General features: G+C 44.3%; 1 protein-coding gene across 9 annotated transcripts in view; it reads right to left on the reverse strand.

The window, feature by feature from the left end:
• Nucleotides 1-19007, reverse strand: part of KCNMB2 (potassium calcium-activated channel subfamily M regulatory beta subunit 2) — a 161236-nt gene that overhangs the window by 42440 nt on the left and 99789 nt on the right. The window contains exon 1 of one of the 9 annotated variants that reach the window (XM_009673781.2): nucleotides 13514-14654. The exons of 5 other annotated variants lie outside the window; for them this stretch is intronic. In XM_009673781.2, coding sequence (XP_009672076.1) covers nucleotides 13514-13587 — 74 coding nt within the window. In that variant the 5' untranslated portion in view covers nucleotides 13588-14654. Of the gene's footprint in view, nucleotides 1-6242; nucleotides 6262-13494; nucleotides 14655-19007 lie in introns of those variants that run through there. 3 more of the 9 variants (XM_009673780.2, XM_009673785.2, XM_068954393.1) reach the window with 3 other exon arrangements.

Here is a 19007-nt window from a genome sequence, read left to right on the forward strand (position 1 = left end):
TGTGTTTCCACACAAGTGATATTTGCTTAAATATCGTAACCACGGTACTGGAAAATTAGGATCAGCAAATGAGTAAATTAAACTGAAATTTGGGCAAAGAGCTTTGAAAGTAAACATAAATGCTTCAGTCATGGTGGACTTTCCTTGTAATGATTTTTTTTTTTTTTAGAATGGCCTATGAAGCCTCATTTGATTTGAAACTGTTGACGGAGACTAGAAATTTTGCAAGGAAATCAGATGATATTAAAGAAAAGAAGTAGCAAGAACAACAACAAAACAGATGTATGTTGAAAGTGATATATTTTTGATTTAATGATCTCCCTTTTACAGACTATATCTCTCAAATAATGTTTCTGAGTCACATCAACAGGCCAAAACACAATGACAAAATATTTAATGCAAACCTTATTGAGCCACTCATAGTGCTTAAGAAAATGTCTGTAGCTCAGCCAACCTGAACCTGTCTTTGCACAGTTAATTATTTCTGAAACCTAGGAGAGACACAGAGACAACTGCACAGATATACGCAAGACATAAATAACTGGATATTAGCTACACAGTAGGGAAGTCACTCAAAGGCAGCAGGCAGAGGGGACCGTGTCTGCAGTGGGAGTATGCTAACGTGCCGAAGGACCCGCGCCCGTGCGCCGAGTCAAATTCACGAAGCTAAACCTGCTTCTGAGCAATGCCAGTTTCATTAACATAGGAGTCAGGATGCTGAGCAAACCAGCCTCGTGCTGGCACTGGAACGAACCAGAAAGTTCAAATATGAGACATGCAGGAAAGCAATAGGCATACCAGCATTAGTAAAAGAAAACAGCAGGTTGTGCTAGCTCCCAAAACTTTCTCCAGATATTGTCCTACCTCTGAAGATCTGGAATATTTAATATTTTCTGTCCTGTGTTGTAAGCAACATCACAAGGATATGACAGATAGGGAAAGAGAGGTGCAGGGTGATCTGATAACTTACCATGATCGTACCTACTGAGCCAAAATCACATCCGAGGCTTCCCTCTCTGATCTGTGAGGTTAAATCATGCTGACTTCATCAACAAGGTCATTTTAGTGCCTGTGCTTAATGAAAAAACTAGTCTGATATTTGTTTAAGAGATTTGAGTAATCTCTTTAAGAGAATTAACTAGTGATGAAGTCCTAAAGAACAATCTTCTCTAGGCTATATTCAGAGCACAAGCATTTGAGGTCAGAGGGAGGCTGAAGGTTTTTAAAGGCAGTTTGGAAACAAATGAAATTCTTTTTAGAGCCAGTCTGGTTATGGAGAATGGAGGCACACAGCCTGCAAACTATTTTAAGTTGCTTTTTGGGGACAGGTTGATTGCCTTGGTGGCAAACTGTGTCATGCTATAGTATTGATAATGCAAGGGCTTGCTCCTAAAGGAGTCCCCTCTGAGTGACATGCACCTGCAATCACTGGCCAAACAACCTGCGAATGTCTTGCTGCTTTTCCAGTGTCACCGTGCTCTGCGTGTTGGGCCTTTGCAATGTCGCGCTGGCCCTGGGGCTGTGTAATGGGAGCTAACTTCTGGTCAGGGAAGCAGATGGGAAAATTCATTGAAAGAAAATCACTGATGCCCAAATGCCAAGCTGCTACATCTTCAGTAAGTCTTAGTTCAGAAATCAATCTTTTTTCTACAGAATACTTTAAAAGATAATCAGTGAATATAAAGTCAAATGTTCATTTGAGGATCTTGGGTTAAATTCTGGGAAGGGCTGGCAGATGTGGAATTGGCTTTCAGTCCTGGCATCCAGAACTGCTCTGTGTCTTCTGGTTGTTGGATGGATCTGAGGTAAACCATTTCTATGTGTTCTTACTCGTGAATATGTGGCTGGCATCTCATAAGATTAGCTCTTCTCCTGCAGATTGGTCCAAGAAAATAATAGAAATCCCACAGAGGCAGTGTTCCCACCAGACTTCTATCGTGTCAGGTAGAATGGTCACCAGCCCAGCCCATGGCATTGTTGTACTGTTAACCCTTATACCCATTTCAGTCCCAGAAACGATTCTCAAAAGACTAACGAAACTTTATCTAGGTTTAGAGACAAAGAACAGCATCCTGGCCTGTGGGGATGTATATTGAGGAGTCTCCTCTCAGGCACCCTGCTGTTTCACAGCTGGCAGGAAAAGATACATTTATCAGTCATCTGAGGTTCGCCAGATGGAATCTCATCCTGTTTACAGACAACATTGGACTATTGCAGCCTCAATAGTAGAGGTACTTTTGGGTGTTAACTCCTCTCAGCTTCCATGCTTTGGACTAAGAGTTTGAAACATAAATGGGAATCCTGAGACCAAATAACCCAAAGTTAACAGCATATAGCACAGCAGTTAGACCTGAAAGGGGTATTAGAGACTCTTCTCCTATCAGCACCGATCAGAAACAGCCAGTGAAATCACCAAGTCTGAAAAGCTATTGCTATCAAAAGGGTGAGATATTCAAGAGGGGACAGGGAAAATCAGGTGAGACAATGTAGGTGGGAGGAAGAAGAAGAAGAAGAAAAGAAGAAAAAGAAGAAGACAAGAAGAAGAAAATGAAGGTGACCTGTTCACCCTGAAGGTGCTGAGTGAAGCAGATGAGAGCAAATGGTCTCCGGTCACCTATTGAAGCTTTATAGTGAAGTTTGCTATCCATGCTGCAGCAAACTTGTTACCTTTGCACGGCAGATAGATTGCAACAACTATTTTACCATAAGAGAAAATAAACCTCCCATTATACCAGTGGAGAAATAATATTAAATCTCATACTTCCATACTCAAGAAACATTTATATGGATATCTATTAATACTTTGAGATCTGTAGTAATAACTCGAGACATGGCAACTTATATGACCAAATGGAAACACCTAACTTAGCATGCAGACGATCACCCTGGTAAGGCCTATAAAATAGAAGTAAAAGAGGTATGGTGAGTGTGGGCTAAAGTGATACAATATGTGCACAAAAGACAGTCCAGGGAACATAGTAAATATGAGAAGAAATTGTTGGTAAATTCAACGAATAATTTAGATCAAGAGCCAAGGTGTGGAGGAGGCATTCTTTTAAATTGCCTGCTGCATATATTGGAATGCACCACTAAATCATATCCCGGCTCGCTCATGGTGTTGTGGCTGCTGCTAAGCAGAGAACTAAGTGGAGGTGGGAACCGGACACTGCGAGGCTGCCTGGCGTTAGGGTCCAGAGGGTGCTAAAAGCCTGAATATAATGCAGGCCCTGCCTGATACGTCCCCTTTGGAATGAATGATGAGAACTTGCAGAAAGGCAGCCTGACTGAAGGAAGCAGTCAGGCATATGTCAAAAGGCCCATGAAAGCGTGGTCCAGAAAAGTACTGCTCAAAGTCACTCAAAAATATCATGAGTCTGTCATCCCTGTCTGTTGGGGTAGCAGCACCACCGCGCAGCAGCAGCGTTTCCAGCAGATGGTGGGTTCAGGCAGAAAACGAGATCTCAAGGGTTAAGTTCTTTTCTTGGTACTTGCAAACCTCTGTAATAAGAAAGCTCTAAAAGAAAACAGCCATCTGCTTCAGAAAATCATCATTCAATAATTAGTCTGCATTGCTTACCAAAGCACTGCTCTCCACAAGAACAAAAGGGGAAATCAAACAAGACGGGACCAAGCAGCCTAAACCCAGACTGCTTTCAAGCTGCTAGGCAGGAACTCAGCCCGCCAGATGGTTTCACAATGATCTATATTCACTATTTAAAACCTGCCTGGCGTCCTCACAAAGCTCCTCTGAATGCCCCAAAAGGAGGCTGGAACCAGAGGTCACAGCACCGAAAATACCCCTGCACTCAACCCTTCCTTGAAGGCTCAGGCAGGTGCCGGCTGGCATTTCCCGTCATTTGCAAACCTGCTGATGGGACCTCAGGCTTTCCTTTTTCTGGCACTTACTAAATTGACTGACAGCAAAACAGAGAAATAGGCAGCGCAGCTCCTGGTGCATGGGTGCATGGGAGCCCCCAAAGGGAGAAACAGCAGAGGAAAGAGGCACGCTATATTTCCAGCTTTCTTGGTGTTTTACAGTAGCAGACATGAGAAATGACCCCCATTACTTAAGCCTTTAACCCTCAGATCCTTTCTTCTACTGACTGTAGATTAAAAATCTTAAAGTCTGAAAGTGCAGAGAAAATACATTACAGGACAGCATACAGAGTTGAACAAAACATTGAAAGCTCATTTCTTTAGTTCAATACCATCTTTTCTTGACACCACTTTTCTGTCAGTGGAAACTCTCCCAGCTCCATGGAATTCATTCCAGATTTGTACCACGGCAACGGTGAACAAGTATCACCCAAACTAGGTGGCTCACGGGGTTGCCAAGAAAAAGCTCTGGGGTGAGTGCCTGAAATACCAGCTGCTACTGCCCAGCTCAAAAGAAGGAGCAGAATCAGGCCTGGTCCAAACCCATGGTTGCCAAATCTTCCTGCGATCAATCAGAAGAGCTCCAGGCCAGGCTGCATACCTACAAGGTGCTGAGAGTTCAGCTAAGCTTTTGGATGATTATTCAAAATGGAGCCTTGAGTGCGAATACAGAATATCTGTCAGGATTAATGAGGACTTCTTATGGGCCTCTCTGAAATATGCATACTTTACGATAGCCTAAAAATACCTGGTCCTGTACCAAACTGATTGCTGTTTGCAGAAACCAAATGAACAAAACAGACTGAAGTAAATGAAAGGAAACAGCTACTTCTTTAGTGGCTTTTCAGAGACAAGGTGCAGGAGAGTGTAAGGGGGCTACATAATTTACAGGTGGGGAACATAATGTAACTAATGTATGGATATGACATTCATATACCATCACCTTTCTATCTGCAAGTGCACATAACTGGTTTGGTAAAAGTTGACAACTATTCCTTCTTTTTCAAACATCATGTCTTGCAGCCTGTTGTGAACACTTGTACAACACTCAACTCACAGAAACACATATTCCTTGTGACAGTTTCAGAAATGATCGCGTGGTTTAGTAATACAGGCTTTGGCTGTATCATGTAAGGAGAATTAAAAAACACTGATATTCAGAGTTTTGTCTCATCGAGAGAGTTTTAGCATATTATATCCTAATGTTACACCCCAACATTGCCAGATGATAAGAATTGTAACAGTATGTGTAAAAAATGGGAGGGTGGTATTTTTCTTGTTTCTATTTGAGTGGATAGATACAATTCTTAGTACACAGCATACTACTACTAGTAATAGTATTAATATAGTTCTTCTGTTGCTAATGTTCTGTGTTATTATATACAACTAATAATATATATTCAAGCACGTGAGTGAAAGTGTGTGATAAATGCATTCCTTAGCAAGTTATTTCACGATTACTATCCAACCATGACTCACTCCAAACTTTGAGAACCAAAGCCTAAGTGACCTAGATGTGGTGAACACACAGATATCAAGGAAGCAGTTTCCTTAGCAACAGGAGCCATATGAAAACATCCAAAACGTCTTCTGCCTCTTGCTTAGCGTCCCTTGTAGTTACTGCTAAAGAAGCGGATGTTAAATGCCTTGACTGGATTTCAGAGGTATAACATATGCATGGCAAAGCAGAATTAGCCCTTCCGTTTGCAAACAAGTTAACTTTTGCTACCTCCTTGGCTTCAGATTTGATAGCATTCTTTCTATTACTGTTTCACTGAACACTGCCTGGGCTCATAAATGAATAAAGGGACCAGCTCCTGGGTCCTCAGCTGATATTAATTGTTATTAGGGATCTGTTAAAGTTAATGAAACTATAGCAACTTAGATCAATCAGCCCAAGATCTGCTCTGTGATCCTTCATTCCAGGTGCTTCTGATCCAGGCCAGATTAAGAGCAGATAAATAGCTCACCCTGCAGTAGTGAGGCTGATGTGCTGTGGGTGTTCTGTAAAGTTTCTTGCTGGACTGATGGCTGGGAAGCTGTCTGGCATGAGGGGAAAATATTTGCAAGTAACTGAGAAAATGCCATGTGTCTTTTGGAGGTGTAAGTTTTTTTTTTTAAAGTATTTGTCTGCCCTGGTTTTACAGCCTGCTAGGTGGAGGGTGGGCACGATGTGCTGCCTTAATATGCTGTTTTTGTTTGCTTTAATCTAATCTAAAGTGAAGTTCAGTAAGACTGAATGTATGTGCTTTTTTTTTGTGTAGGTGTGCAATCACGGAGAACTGTGCAGATTATTTATGGGTTTATATCTACTAGTTGGAGAAGAGCAGGTCAGGGGATTCAGAATACTAGTTTAACTGATGTACCTTACTAAATGCAGCCTGGTGCTGCTGATGTTGTGTGCGTTGTCTTTGATGCAGCCAAGTCGTTTCTGACCTATTGTGGAAGGTGAAAGAGAGCCAGCTTTATTGGAAGTAATGATAGAATGATAATATTTAGGCTACAATGGGTCAATGTTTGGAAGATTCCACTCTTAGCAATAAGACCTTGCCTGAGGGAGGCTGAACGGTGCTGACTGTAATGATAGCACGTAACAAAGATGGGAGAGTGAAGCAGAGAGAAACAGAGAGCGGTTTAGTAGCGTGAGGCAGAGAGCCAGAGTGGTCCCCAGCATGCCAACAGGCAATGTGGGGCCTGGAGGAGCCTGTGTTGCCTCAGAAGAGAGACCACAAGAGCTGGGTGGCTTGGGGTGGACTAAGGTATAAGCAGGAGACAAACAATGCAGGCAAGAGGTGATCTGAAGTGGATCAGAGATGCAGAAGATACAGGTTTAGTTGCAGTGTTGTCTAGTGGGTGAGCTTTAGTAATAAGAACAGTGATGAGTGAGGATGACTGAGGTGTAGAAGCAGGTTTCAGTGTGAGGGAGAAGGGGAAAAAGGTGTATTCTGAAGCCTTGAAATGGGAAAGATTTGACCTGCTGAGGAAGCTTGTTTCAAGTATCCTTGATGGTGACTTTGTCCCTGGCTCCGCAGCTCTGTCAAAGGCTCAGCAGAGCCCCTCCAAGGGCAGCACAAGGCTGCCTGACCTGCTTGTCCTGTGCTACTACTTCCTGCTTGGACTGGAAGTGTGACACCATGGCAGTATGTTATGCTGACGCTTGTCCTACAAAACTGACAACCGTAACAAATGATTGTTCATACTTCTGTAGCGTCTTCCCTCTTAGGCTTCCTAACAACATGGCGTTCCTGGCACTGGAGGGCTGGGTTGCTGCCGGCTAGGGTGGGTGCGAAGGAACAAAATTCTGGCCGTGCCCCTACAACAGGGAGCGATAAGCATTAGAGACTGGGGCTAGCAGATAGTGGTGAGGCTTGGCTCTACCTTCTTTCCCTCCCTTCCCCCTATAATGAACAGCCCTTGCTTATGGTGAATGCTGTGCTGTCAGAGTTGCCTGAAAGGCCTTTGAGGATGTTAACTGCCCAACTGGAACAGCTGGTCTTAGCTTGATGCTCCAGCTACAAAGCCATCTCCTCTGCTTGGATAAGTGGATGTTTTCATCAGCTTTATTGAATTGGAGCAGCTGTCTATAGTACTAGACAGCAGATATATTATATCTTTGCATGAGTTCTGGACTAGATCATAGCAAGGGATTATTAAATATAACCCTGAAGGAGTTGCTTTTGCTAGTTTTGCAGAGGTTAATAGCCACTGAGAAATAAATTGAAGGCTCCTTTCTGTTGCTGGTCCACTGAGCAGGTCATGACTTGTGGTTATTTGTGGGCTGAATCTATTACTGACCATTGTATTCAATGGTGTGAACAGAAATTTCAGCCTTTGGATCTGTAATCATTAACCATGGTGAAAATAAGTGACTCATTTGTCTCACATGATGAGCTTGCATGTGAAAGTTGCAGACAATTTGATTGACTTATGGCTGTGGCCTGATACTTGTATGAGGCATCTACAGAAATTGCTCATCTGAAACGGCTGCTTGCTTCTGTGTGATGTGATGGGTCCCTCCTGCAGGTTCTGGGTATTTTCATAGGAGCAATGATCCCAAAGAGCCTTTTCTTTACTTTTGGACGCCCCGACAGATTTTGCTCTTTCTAGGTTGAGCTTTATGGATAAAAGGGGGACAGATATATCTGGTGTTAACTTCGCTGCCTTGTTTTTAATGACCTCTCTGACTAGTTACTTGTTCATCTTGTCAACTTAACTGCCTAAAACTGAGTGGTGATGACCTGGATTGCAGGTGGAAGGATAGGACCTGAAGCTCTGGAGAGCATCTTACTTATGCAGAACAAACTAATGCAATTGAGGGAGTGACTACACTAAAACCTACTTAAAATCCTGGAGTGTGAGACAGCATCAAGTATCTCAGGTACCTGAATGAAGTTTGAACAAGCTGTGAGCTTATGCAATTAGAGCAAATATGTTCCACTTATCCTGAATCTTCAGCACCCACAGCACTTGTCTGTACCCTTAACTGCTAGATGGTCACCTATTTAAATGCCTGAGTGGAGGTAAATCAGCTTGTGTTGCACTGAGAAGGTAGTGGGTTTCTGTCTCAGGCTGTGTAATTGCAGGTCCAGACCCTGAGGAGTGCTTGCTGTTTAAGCAGCACCTGCACTCTCATTCTCATGGGGCTGTTGCTTATAGTTACGAATCAGGAGGTTGCTTTCAATTCCAAAAATACCAGGAGTACAGCTTTAGCTTATTCATCAAATCAGGAGTGGATGTGTACTTTGAAGAAAACCCTTAAAGAAACATTTTAAAAGTATCCATTTTATAATTGCTGTGAAGGATTGACACAACAAGGGGGAATTTCCCCTGAATGAAACAGAAAACCAGGAGTCAAAGTTCCTGTTTCTTCTCTCAGCCCTTCAGGCAGTGTGTTTGGAAATGGACAACCTTCCTCTTCACCTCCTGCAGAAGAGGCAGGGCAGCACTGATAATGGGAGTGTCCTGTGGCTTAAACTGTGCAGTGCTGGAAAGCTTTGAAAGCTACTGCAGAGATGCAAAACAATCATTTTACAGGCATCTGAACACTTATTACCTAGCTTTTGGTGTTGTATCTGTTATTTAACATATGGAGATGTTGGTATCAACATGCAGCAAAGCTATATCTTAATGGTTAAAAGGGTCTGTTTTAACTACAGTTAGTGATAAATGTAATCAAGTAGTGTAGCTCTTCTACCAGTCAGAAGTGGTATCAAATGGTTCTGAGAATGTGGCTTGAGGCTTGTGTCTAAGTGTAGAAAGCACTCGCTGCTTGGATCAGTGTGTTGCCTTCAGACCCTGGCTGCTTGGCTGAGCTCCTGCTTGAGAGCTGGTGTGAGGGTGCTGCGGAGGGGCAGGAGCTGATGAACCTGTGAAATGAAGCAGCAGAGCTGAAAAGAATGTAGACTAAGGGTAATCCTATTTTCAGGATGTGAGACTTGACTGTCCTGAGGCCAAGAAGCTAGGGAAGGGGGATAGGGACTGGGTGGGACGTGGATACTTAATGGTGGCAAAGCCAGGGGACACTGAAGGATGGCTATGTGTGGGAGGAGAGCAAGGGGAAAGGGCCTGAGGGGAAGAAAATATCCATTCCTTCTGCACCAAGTCCTTTCACTGACTACAAATCCCACCCAGGAGTGCCTTTGCCTCCCTATACAGACCTGCTAATGGCTGGGAGGGAGCCTGCTGTGCAGAGACCCTGCAGCCCTGCCAGCAGCAGCAGGATGCTTTCCATTACACTCCCCCTCCATTTAAACTTCCAGCACTTGTCAAAACCATGCTGCTTCACTCAGAGCTAATTAAGCTGTGTATCAGTGGAGACAGACTTCAAAGCAGAAAAAAGTCATGAGCATGTGGGTAGGACATGGAAGGGTTTAAGCTATTTCTGAGATTTCTACATTCTTCCTTCCCTCACGCAAGGCATGCTTCCTTTCCCCATCAGCATTTACACACCAGCAATGGATTTAACTGTTACATAGAGTAAAACAGTTTTTCAGCTTGCTGTGTGGAGGGCTACTGTTTAATTCAAATCAACTTAGTACAGGAGTTAATTGCTGAGGAAATAGTGGGATTTTTTTCAAAGCTCTAATACAATGCAATTTTAAATCTCCACTGGTACTAGCAAGAGCATAAAATCTCACTCTGGACGCATACCATTTAGCAAGGCCACCTTACCGCCTGATATATCTGTGAAGTGGAGAAGCAGGACTGAAAAGAACGTGGACTAAAGATAATGCCAGACCATTGTCTGTTTTATAAATGGGCATGGCTTTGCTGAACAAATTGCAGTTAAATGACTGACACTGGGTGGAAGTCTGCCCCATTATCCTTCCTGTGCACCCTTGGCAGTGCGGCTGGGGGTGGTATTTGAATACAAGGTGGCAGATAAGTGTCTGCACTGAATGGTGAGCAGAGTGCTGACTGAAGCCACCTTGATTTGGACCCCAGCACAGCAAAGAGCATCAGTCTGTGCTTGAACCACAAGTGTTTAAATATCTGTTCAGCTACGTCTGTACCTTAGTCTTCTAGGTTGGCATTGAGGTAAAAGTTTTAATTACGTGAGAATTTAATCACTAATTTGATGTTTTTCCTCTTAACTCATTCTTGGTGAAGCATCTTATGAAATCACACTAGTGTTATACTAGCCTTGTAAATAACCAAATATTACACCCAGCGTTATTTACCTGTAAGTGGATGCATACAAGTGAGTCTGTGGCCATGTGGAAGCCAGACAGTTCCCCCAGTGACTTAACTAGTGTTCAAGTTATTCTTAAAGTGCATTTCTGATTATGTACTCACTGTAATATCTTTGCTGTAGACTTCTAGTTAAATGCACAGTGAAGTCTAGGGGGAAGCCATTTAGGCAATAAATAATGGTCCACAGTGTAGCATTATTTGTCTTCTGCACTAAGTAGTGTTGGAAGTGGCTCATATGCCTTAATGGCGCTTGTGGATTGCACCTGCATAGGGGAAAAATACTACTTGAGTTTAAGCAAAACATGAGCTAAAAAGCATTGGTTGCTGCAGAGCTGTGATGTCCTAATGTGAAACCTTTGTAGAAGGGGAGTTTCTTGTACGTACCCCACCATGCTTTGCTTTGGGGTGTTTATATGCTGCCTTCACTAACTGGCTATTGCTGCCTCTGCCTGCCCTTCACCTGCAGGAATACTACAAGCACCAGTATTTGTCTGTTTGTAGCCTCTGGACAGGCCTGCAAAACGCAGGCAGCTCCCTTGTTCCTGCTGCCCCTCTCTCTATGCGACATCTGGTTATTGGTACATTTATTTATCAACCGATCACTAAATAAAAGAAGAGAAATGGGTCACTCTGGAAACATGCACTACTTCAAAAGCCCTGAGGCAACCTACTGGACTGAAGAGTAGCTTGAAAGGCAAAGTCTAATACACAACATCGCAGAGTCTCTTCAGCGGCCTGAGACTCGGCATGCAAAGTGACACAGAGGGAGTGATCTGTCTCTGGCTCATTTAAGAGAGTAGAAAAAGAAATAAGACATTAACCCAGTTTGAAGGAGGGGAGGATGCTGAGGCCTTCTGCTTTCTCTTCCCATTGTCCTGGTCCTTTTCTCTCTTGGGCCCCATGTTGCAAGTCCTATGCCTCCATCTGAAGAGCGCTGGCTGTGGGCTCCCTTCAGAGCCTATTGACGCAATCTGGGTCATTTGGAAAAGGTTGTTCAGGAAGGATCCTGCATCTCCCTGCTGTGCTGGCACTGAGTGCACTGCCTTCCAGGGTGTGTGAGGGCATGAGTTAGCCCCTGAATTTTGATCCTAAACTGAGTTTAACAGGCAACAGCTTGCAGACTCCTAGGGTGCCCCCTTGGTGTGGCCAGCTGAGAAGGCAGTGCTGAGGCACTGTTTCAGGGACACTGGGAATACTTTGTGGACACCTAGTAGATAAGTGAATGGCTGAAGTTGGTGCAGAGTATCCCTGAGAGGCAAAACACTCAACAAATTTGTTGAAAACTATGAAATATGTATATAGGGGTGCAGAACAGACTACATCAAATTTTTTAGACTTATCTGTTAAAAAATCCTTCCCTATTCTAAAGCTGGATTAATACAAAGCGAGCTAGACATGCTGTCAAACACCATGGCTCAATGGAAGCCACTCTCTACCTGGCTCTTCGTATTCTCTGTCAATTCTCACCTCTTTTCTTGACCTTATCCTACGTATTCAGACATCAGTCAGATGCTGGTAGCAGTAAGTTGAGCTCAAACCAATTTTTAGACCACTGTCAACCTAGTCATGTGCTACTGTTAAAACTCATGGGCAAAGATGGAATACAGATACTGTTCCAGCCAAAAACCACAAAATACAGTGGCTCTGCTACTTTTAGTCTCTATGTTCAGACCTGCGCTGCTAAATAGTGAAGGTCATGAGTGATGAGTTTCCAAATCTGTACAGATGAAGAGTTGGTGCAAAGCTGTGGAAGTGGAGACTTAAGTTCCTCTCCTGACACTTTCTGTTTAGCTGCAGGCTTTGCTGTGAGATGGCTACATGCTCACTGCCTCAGTTTATCTATTTGTAAATCAGTAGCTTGCACATATGTTATTCCCAGACCAAAGATGCTGTGTAAGATATAGTCCATGCTTTAACAGCTCTTTTTATGCTTTTCTAAAAGCAAACCCCAAGTGCTTTCCACAGAATAAGAGGTAACTAAGTTCAATCTAAGGCTGGAATAATGGCAGTGTTGTGACAGTCTGACACTCTTGAGCTGACGTGTGCATGGGAGTTAGCACTCTACTTCTAGTAACTGCACACAAACTTTCTAATTCCTCAGCTGCTCTCCATTTTCAATGCAATTATTATGTAAATGACTTCTATTCCACATTAAAATGAATAAAGATCATAAACATGAAACCAAATAAGAGCCAGTAGCCTATCAAGTACCCAAAAGCTGGAAACTAGTTTTAATATGCTGCTGCTATACCTTTGATTTACCTCACATATCTGAGAAGTGCAGCAAATAAATGGTACATCATCGGTGTGCTGAACTTCTGCTCCTTCAGCGTGTGAAGTTGAAGGAGAGACTGACAGTGAGTTAATGATTGACTGTCAGCCATAGCTTGGGATTTCCTCACTTTTTTTTTGGTGTCAAAAGCAACTTTCTGTCTAAGTGTTTCTCATGCTGCTTCATTATTCCGTATGCTGTTCTTGGTCTTGATCAAACCATTCTGGAGCATTTTGCTTTCCAAATGAGGGGCCTACATAGCGTTTAAATAAATCTTCCCCCCCACCATGATAACATCACAATATGCGTCGCTTACTGCAGGCCCTTAGCTTCAGCCCAAAAATACTACTAACGGCTAATTCATTCCTCACATGAGTAGGTGTAAGTTATATTATAAAAAAAATGCTTGAAATTGTTTGCCTATGACATGTCCTTCACTTGAGTCCCCAGTTAACAGCCTGGCTAGTGCCAGCCTCTTGTCAAACGGTAATGCTCTAGGAAATCCTCTTGCAAAACACTCTCGGCAGTAAAGCCTAGATTTGCTCTAATACACACTTTAATCTCCATTCCCTGATACTTCACACTGGCCGATCTAAGCTCTAAGTACAGTCCTTGTTTCAAACATTTCAATGTGTCTTGCGATATTAACTGACCTTTAATTGATCAGGTTACCTTAGCAACAGAGGAGCAGCTGGTCCTGCTATGGAGATTTCAATTGGATCTGACAGGAAGATTTTTCCTCTCATCTACATACTTCTGTAGTTTTCACCTTTGGGAAAAGAGCCTTTCTGCAAGCAAGAGGTTTCCTTATCTTGTCTCTTGATGTCTGTCTCCAAATATTTCTCACTTCTCTCTCAGTTCCCAGGCTTTTAATGTCTCTGTTCTTAAAATAGAGACAAAACACCAGTGTGCAGTATTTTTTCTGAAACGAGCCAGAAGGAAGCAGGTGAGAAGACCCTCTGAAAAAAAGGCAGCCCCAAAAAGCTGAGCTTTCGATCTCCAAACTTTACTTTACAAAGCTCCTCGTTATCGCCACGTTTATTAAAACTCCTCTTCCCATCTGCTCGGTTTATGTGTCTCCGGCTGGCTGGACTGTTCACGCGTTTCCTGGGCATTATGGTAATTCCCAGAGAGAGCAGGAGGCTTGGAGTTTGGTGTGGGGTAAGTGCCTTTGCTGTCACTTGGCAGAAGCCAGCACTCGCCTGCTCCTCAGGGGAAACTCGGCAGAAGTCGGACAGAAAAAAGGGCTCGGCGACAGCGTTTCAAACCGAGCTCGCGGTGCGAGGGGGCAGGTGAGAGCTCACCGGGCTGAATGCAGCCGAGCTTTTGCCAGGAGCCGGTTCTGTCCAAGTTAATCGTGAGCAGCTCGGTCCCGTGCTGGGCAAGCAGGCAGACGGACGCTTTTCCTTGCAGTACAACCCTCAGTGTTAGAAATGCCACGGCTGTGACAAAGCAGAGGTGCAGCTGTTTCTCCAAAGCTCGCTTGACCCTGTGTATCCTTGCTTGTGTCTGTATGAGAACAGGGGCTTTTCAGCCTTTTCTTCAGTCACCTCCATCTGGACCACGTTGTCCTTGGGTGGTATTTGTTTTCCTGAGTCAGGAGTGCTCCAGAGAGACACTCTCATTCATCTAAATCTGCTAACTGATTCAACGCTATGCACTTGTTACCTACTCCTATGGCAAAAATGAAAGCTGTGTTTTTGCTGGCAGAAGAAATGCATGGTCCACAGTTGATTGCGATAGGATCTTTTTTCCTCTGTTTAAAATGTAAGGTCTCATGCATTGAGAAGAGTCCATATGTCTAGATCTATACCAGTCAGTGTCTGATTCATCAGAGAATCTCCTTGGTAACTAGCTGTTCCTCTCTGATGATTCGTGTTATAAAAAAGCTTTCCTAATTTAAAGATAAAATACAGTGGAAGCAGGAAGAGGAACTATGGTATTTAGATACCTTATACAGAAACATATTTCTTGTGTGCATGCAGTTATACTGGATGTTTTTCTACATGTGTGTGGGGGAAGCACCCTTTCTGTAAAATAGCATATTATTCCCCCCCCACCAAGTGAGTGGGAAACACATTCCAGGTGCCCTGTCTCTGCTAGAAATCCTCTTCCCTGTTACAGGGCTGGTAACTCTGTCTGCCGGGTCGATAGTCTCAAAGGAGATCATGTTCCTGGTGTTCAATGAGAGACTCAGCAGTTCATGCTTTAACAAGATGTATTTCTGGCCCTGTGTAAGACTGATTGCCAAGTATAAGTTTCAGAAACAGTGACTTTCGGTGAGAAGTGTAGCCAGATTATTTGATGTTAGCTAGTAGCCCTCCTGCTTTGGTAACAAGAACCCTGCCTGACCCTTCTGTGGTGTGTAGCAAAACCCTTGTGTGCGCTCAGGCTGCTGAGGTCAAAGCAAAGGTGTTTGCTCAAGGGTTTTTTTTTTTTTTTTTTTCTGGGAACCAGCATTATTGAAAAACTTGGTTCAAGCACACTCCATTTTTGAAATAGGTTATAATTATGTGTTGATATTTAATTGCAGACTTTTAGTATGTAGAAAAGTAACCATTAATGATGACTGTTTAATGGTTAACTATTTATTTTTCCCTGGGGATTTCAATTTTGGGTCTTAGAGTGCTTTACAGACACTATATTAAAGTGGATGGGTATTACAGCCCCACTATATGGACTGGGAAATGAAAGCTGCTGAGGCCAGCACTTAAACATCATTTAAGTTAAGAATTCGGACCTGTGAGTGTGTCACTCTAGGAAACTTTGCCTTAATACATTTCAACAGAGTTAAAGAGATCATGCAACAGAACCAGGCTAGAAACAAGTTATCACATGGCCCATTTCTTATGCCTCAACAGCAAGAAAACCCTGACTCCCAGCTTGCACAGCCCATATGTGAATGGGATGGTCCCACCTGCAAATGCACAGCTCTAGCATGCTGTGAATTATCTGTGATAGTGTTATCTAGAAACTAGAGCAGGTGCAGTCAAGTTGTTCTCAGTTCATTTCATCAGATAAGTTAGGAGTCAAAAATCATCTGGAGATTTCTCATGCAAAATCATTACAGTGGACTTTGGGTGGCTTTTGGCACAGAGGACTGGGAGAGAATGAGTGGTGAGGCTGGTTCACAGCTAAGAGCGAGGCAATTCACGCTGATCTTCATATGCTTTATGGCTTTTGTGCCCTTTCTGTCCTGTGGCGCTAGTTCCTCTGAGTAAATAAAACAAACGTTAACAAACGCCTAGGTCTGAGATGTCTTTTATCTCTGCGGGAAGCTTGAGAACTCAGCATTAAAACTGAACTACCTCTGAGGAAGAGCGCAGCAGTAAAACGAAGCCTCCAGCATGTAATGCTAGGCATTATGCCCATTGCTTACTGTGGGTGTGAACCTTTTGGGACAAAACCTGTGTTGCCGTAAAGTGTTGTGACATCTTTAGTGTCTGGGCAGAACAGGCCCAGGATCATGTAATTTGCTTGAGGAGGCCTGATGCAGCCCTACTCAGATTCAAACCTGTAATTTCAAGGCATTTGAATCTTTCCCACTAAAAGCGTGGATAAATGTGCTTCCCCTACCAGCAGAGTCTAAAGCGTTCAAATGTCAATTTAGCAAGTTAACAAGAGGGACGCTGAACTGATTCTGATAAATGAGGGTTCACATAACCATGCTAACTTCCAACACAATTAATACCTATCAGGAACATGACCTCATTCTGGATAATTGAGGTTTTGAGACTGTCGGAGTTGTGATAATCAAGGTTTGACACTTTCCGTGTGACGGGAGCTCCTTGACGGGAGGAGAAGGGGAGCAAGGGGAGATGATTGGCTTTCCCCCTCCTGCAGGTGCAGATGGCCAGCTTGGTGTGACAGCATGTGTGCTGGGATGTGTGAGGATGGGTGATCACCTTGGCAAACACCCTTTTCCTCCCTGCTGGGTCCTGACTGCCCAGGTGTGCTCCTATTCCAGGCCTGAAGATAAATGCAAGGGAAACCTGCTCTTGTGCCTCTTCCTTGCCTTTTAGTTTTCTTGCTGGAGCTTAAAAGAAAGAACAAAGCCTTTATTCCTGTCCGGTCTCTGTGCCTGTGTCCCTGGGTGGGAGGGGAGAGACAGCAGGAAGGAAAAGGGAGAAGGAAAAGGGAGAAGCAAAAGGAGCCTCTGAGGGGAAGGCTGGAGGGTATTTCCATATTGGTTTTGTCCCAAGGCTTCCCTAGACGGAGTGGGGTTGGGCGGGTCAGACAACGCTGGCACTTGGTGTCCCTGAGGACTAGTGCCGGCTGCGGAGGATGTTTGCTTGCACTGCATGGTTGTGGCCAGCCTCTGCAGTTTGGCTTCAGCACCTGGCGCTCCTGTCTGTGTCTATCTGACCTGCTCTCTCCACATGGGCTTCAGGGTGGGCACTGATTAAATGAAACTGAAAGGATGTGTGGCTGTGGCAGGACAAGCAAGCTGTCCCGGTGAACCAGTGCTGTCCCCTTTGGTCCATGCCATGGAGGCCTCTGGAGCAGAGTAGGGCAGCAGGAGCTCTTCCCATCCTGCCCTGAAGGTGGCAGCAGGACGTGCCAGCCTCACAGCATCATTGAAGGCCTTAGGCTGGGCAAAACAGACTTTTTTCTTGTCTGGCAGCAGGAGCCGCATCTGTCCTGAACAGAATGACTCCCTCTGGCTCTTGCTGAGCAACGGGGCAGTGCTGAGCCCAGTTTGCGGGTTGCTCCCTGCTGGTCACTGCGCTGTATTCGAGGGCTTCCTATGCTCTGGCCCCCGTGTGGCCCTGAGGATAAGGCTAAATATGTCTTCTGCTGCGTTATTCCAAAGCATTGTGAAGGAGGAGTGGGGCAGCGCGGACCCACGGGGCCATGGAGGGGCTTGTTCCTTGCCTGACACCTGGTGCCCTCTGCCTTGGCGTTGTTCACCTGGGGTTGTCTGGGGAAAGCCTTTCTGCTGCTGTATCATCTCCTGTCTTGGCTCTTCTTGAAATTAATATTTTTTAATAAAAATGAGCTTATGTGTAGTGTCTTGCTGTTCCAATCCCTTTTATAATGTATTGCTGACTTGCGAAATGGAGCAAAGGTGGCTGCTGCTAGTTAGAGAAGGGGGAGCTGAACGGGTTCCTGGCGCTGGCCCTGCGGCCATCTGTCCCGGGTGGGCAGGTGGCCAAGTGTGTGATGGTGGAGAGGGTCCCTGCAATCAGTCCTGATTTCTTGCTTTTCTCCCCCTCAGCACAGAACACAATGTGGCTCTTCCATTTTATTTTGATTGCTGGTCTAATCATGAATCTGACTTGAACTTATAGGAAAGTCAGTGGCAGTCTTTAAAAAAAAAAAAGAGTGGGGGGGGGGAGAGAGGAAATATGCACAGTTTTAGCAAGTGTCTTTTTTTTTATGAATCGGGTCTCTTGAGATGAAAGCTTCATTACTGGGAAACAATGAGCCCAATACACTCTCAGTAGTACGAATGGGTTTCATGCATATTACAAAGACACGAGCTTATTATTTTTAGTCTGTTCCTGTAGCACCAGGAGTGTTTAAAGTGATAATCAATGTAATTGAGGAACCTAAAGTACAGAAAATTGCAACACCCTCATGGGTGATAATGACTGCAGCTATAATGCTGATGAAAGGTTGGGGGCTGTGTTTAGGCATAGATAAAAATAGAAACGTGCAGGGGGTTAATTCCTGTAGTCCTGACCCAGCCCTTCCTCAGGCTTTTCTTCCACTTAGCGTAGCTGGAGCTCCTGCAGCTGAGTCGTGCTGCAGATGGGCCAGACCGGGTGGCTCGGCACAGAGCCACCCTTTCCAAAGAAAATATGGTTCCAGACTTGGGTCTGACTTATTGCTGTGATGAGCCTGAGCCTTGCTGTGGTGGAGGCACGTGAGGAGAGCAAACTGCTTTTTTCCACCCAGATGTGAGAGCTCAGGAGAGGTAGTTTCCACCTCTCCTGGGGGTCTGGCAGGATTGCTCCTTTTCTAGGAAGGATGGCAGAGAACACGCTCTGCTGCAGAGTTTGGCAGCTAAGTTTGTTGGAGCAATCTCTACTGAGCACTTGCAGACCTTCAGAGGTTCGTAATTTGGCCAATTTGGCAGCTTTTTTTCTGGAAATAGCAAAAGGCACACGTTTAACACCAAAAACTTCCTGTGAAATTCCCAGCTGCTTCTCCTAAGTGCAGG

The sequence above is a fragment of the Struthio camelus genome, chromosome 9, assembly GCF_040807025.1.
Source record: "Struthio camelus isolate bStrCam1 chromosome 9, bStrCam1.hap1, whole genome shotgun sequence".
Classification (NCBI taxonomy): Eukaryota; Metazoa; Chordata; class Aves; order Struthioniformes; family Struthionidae; genus Struthio; species Struthio camelus.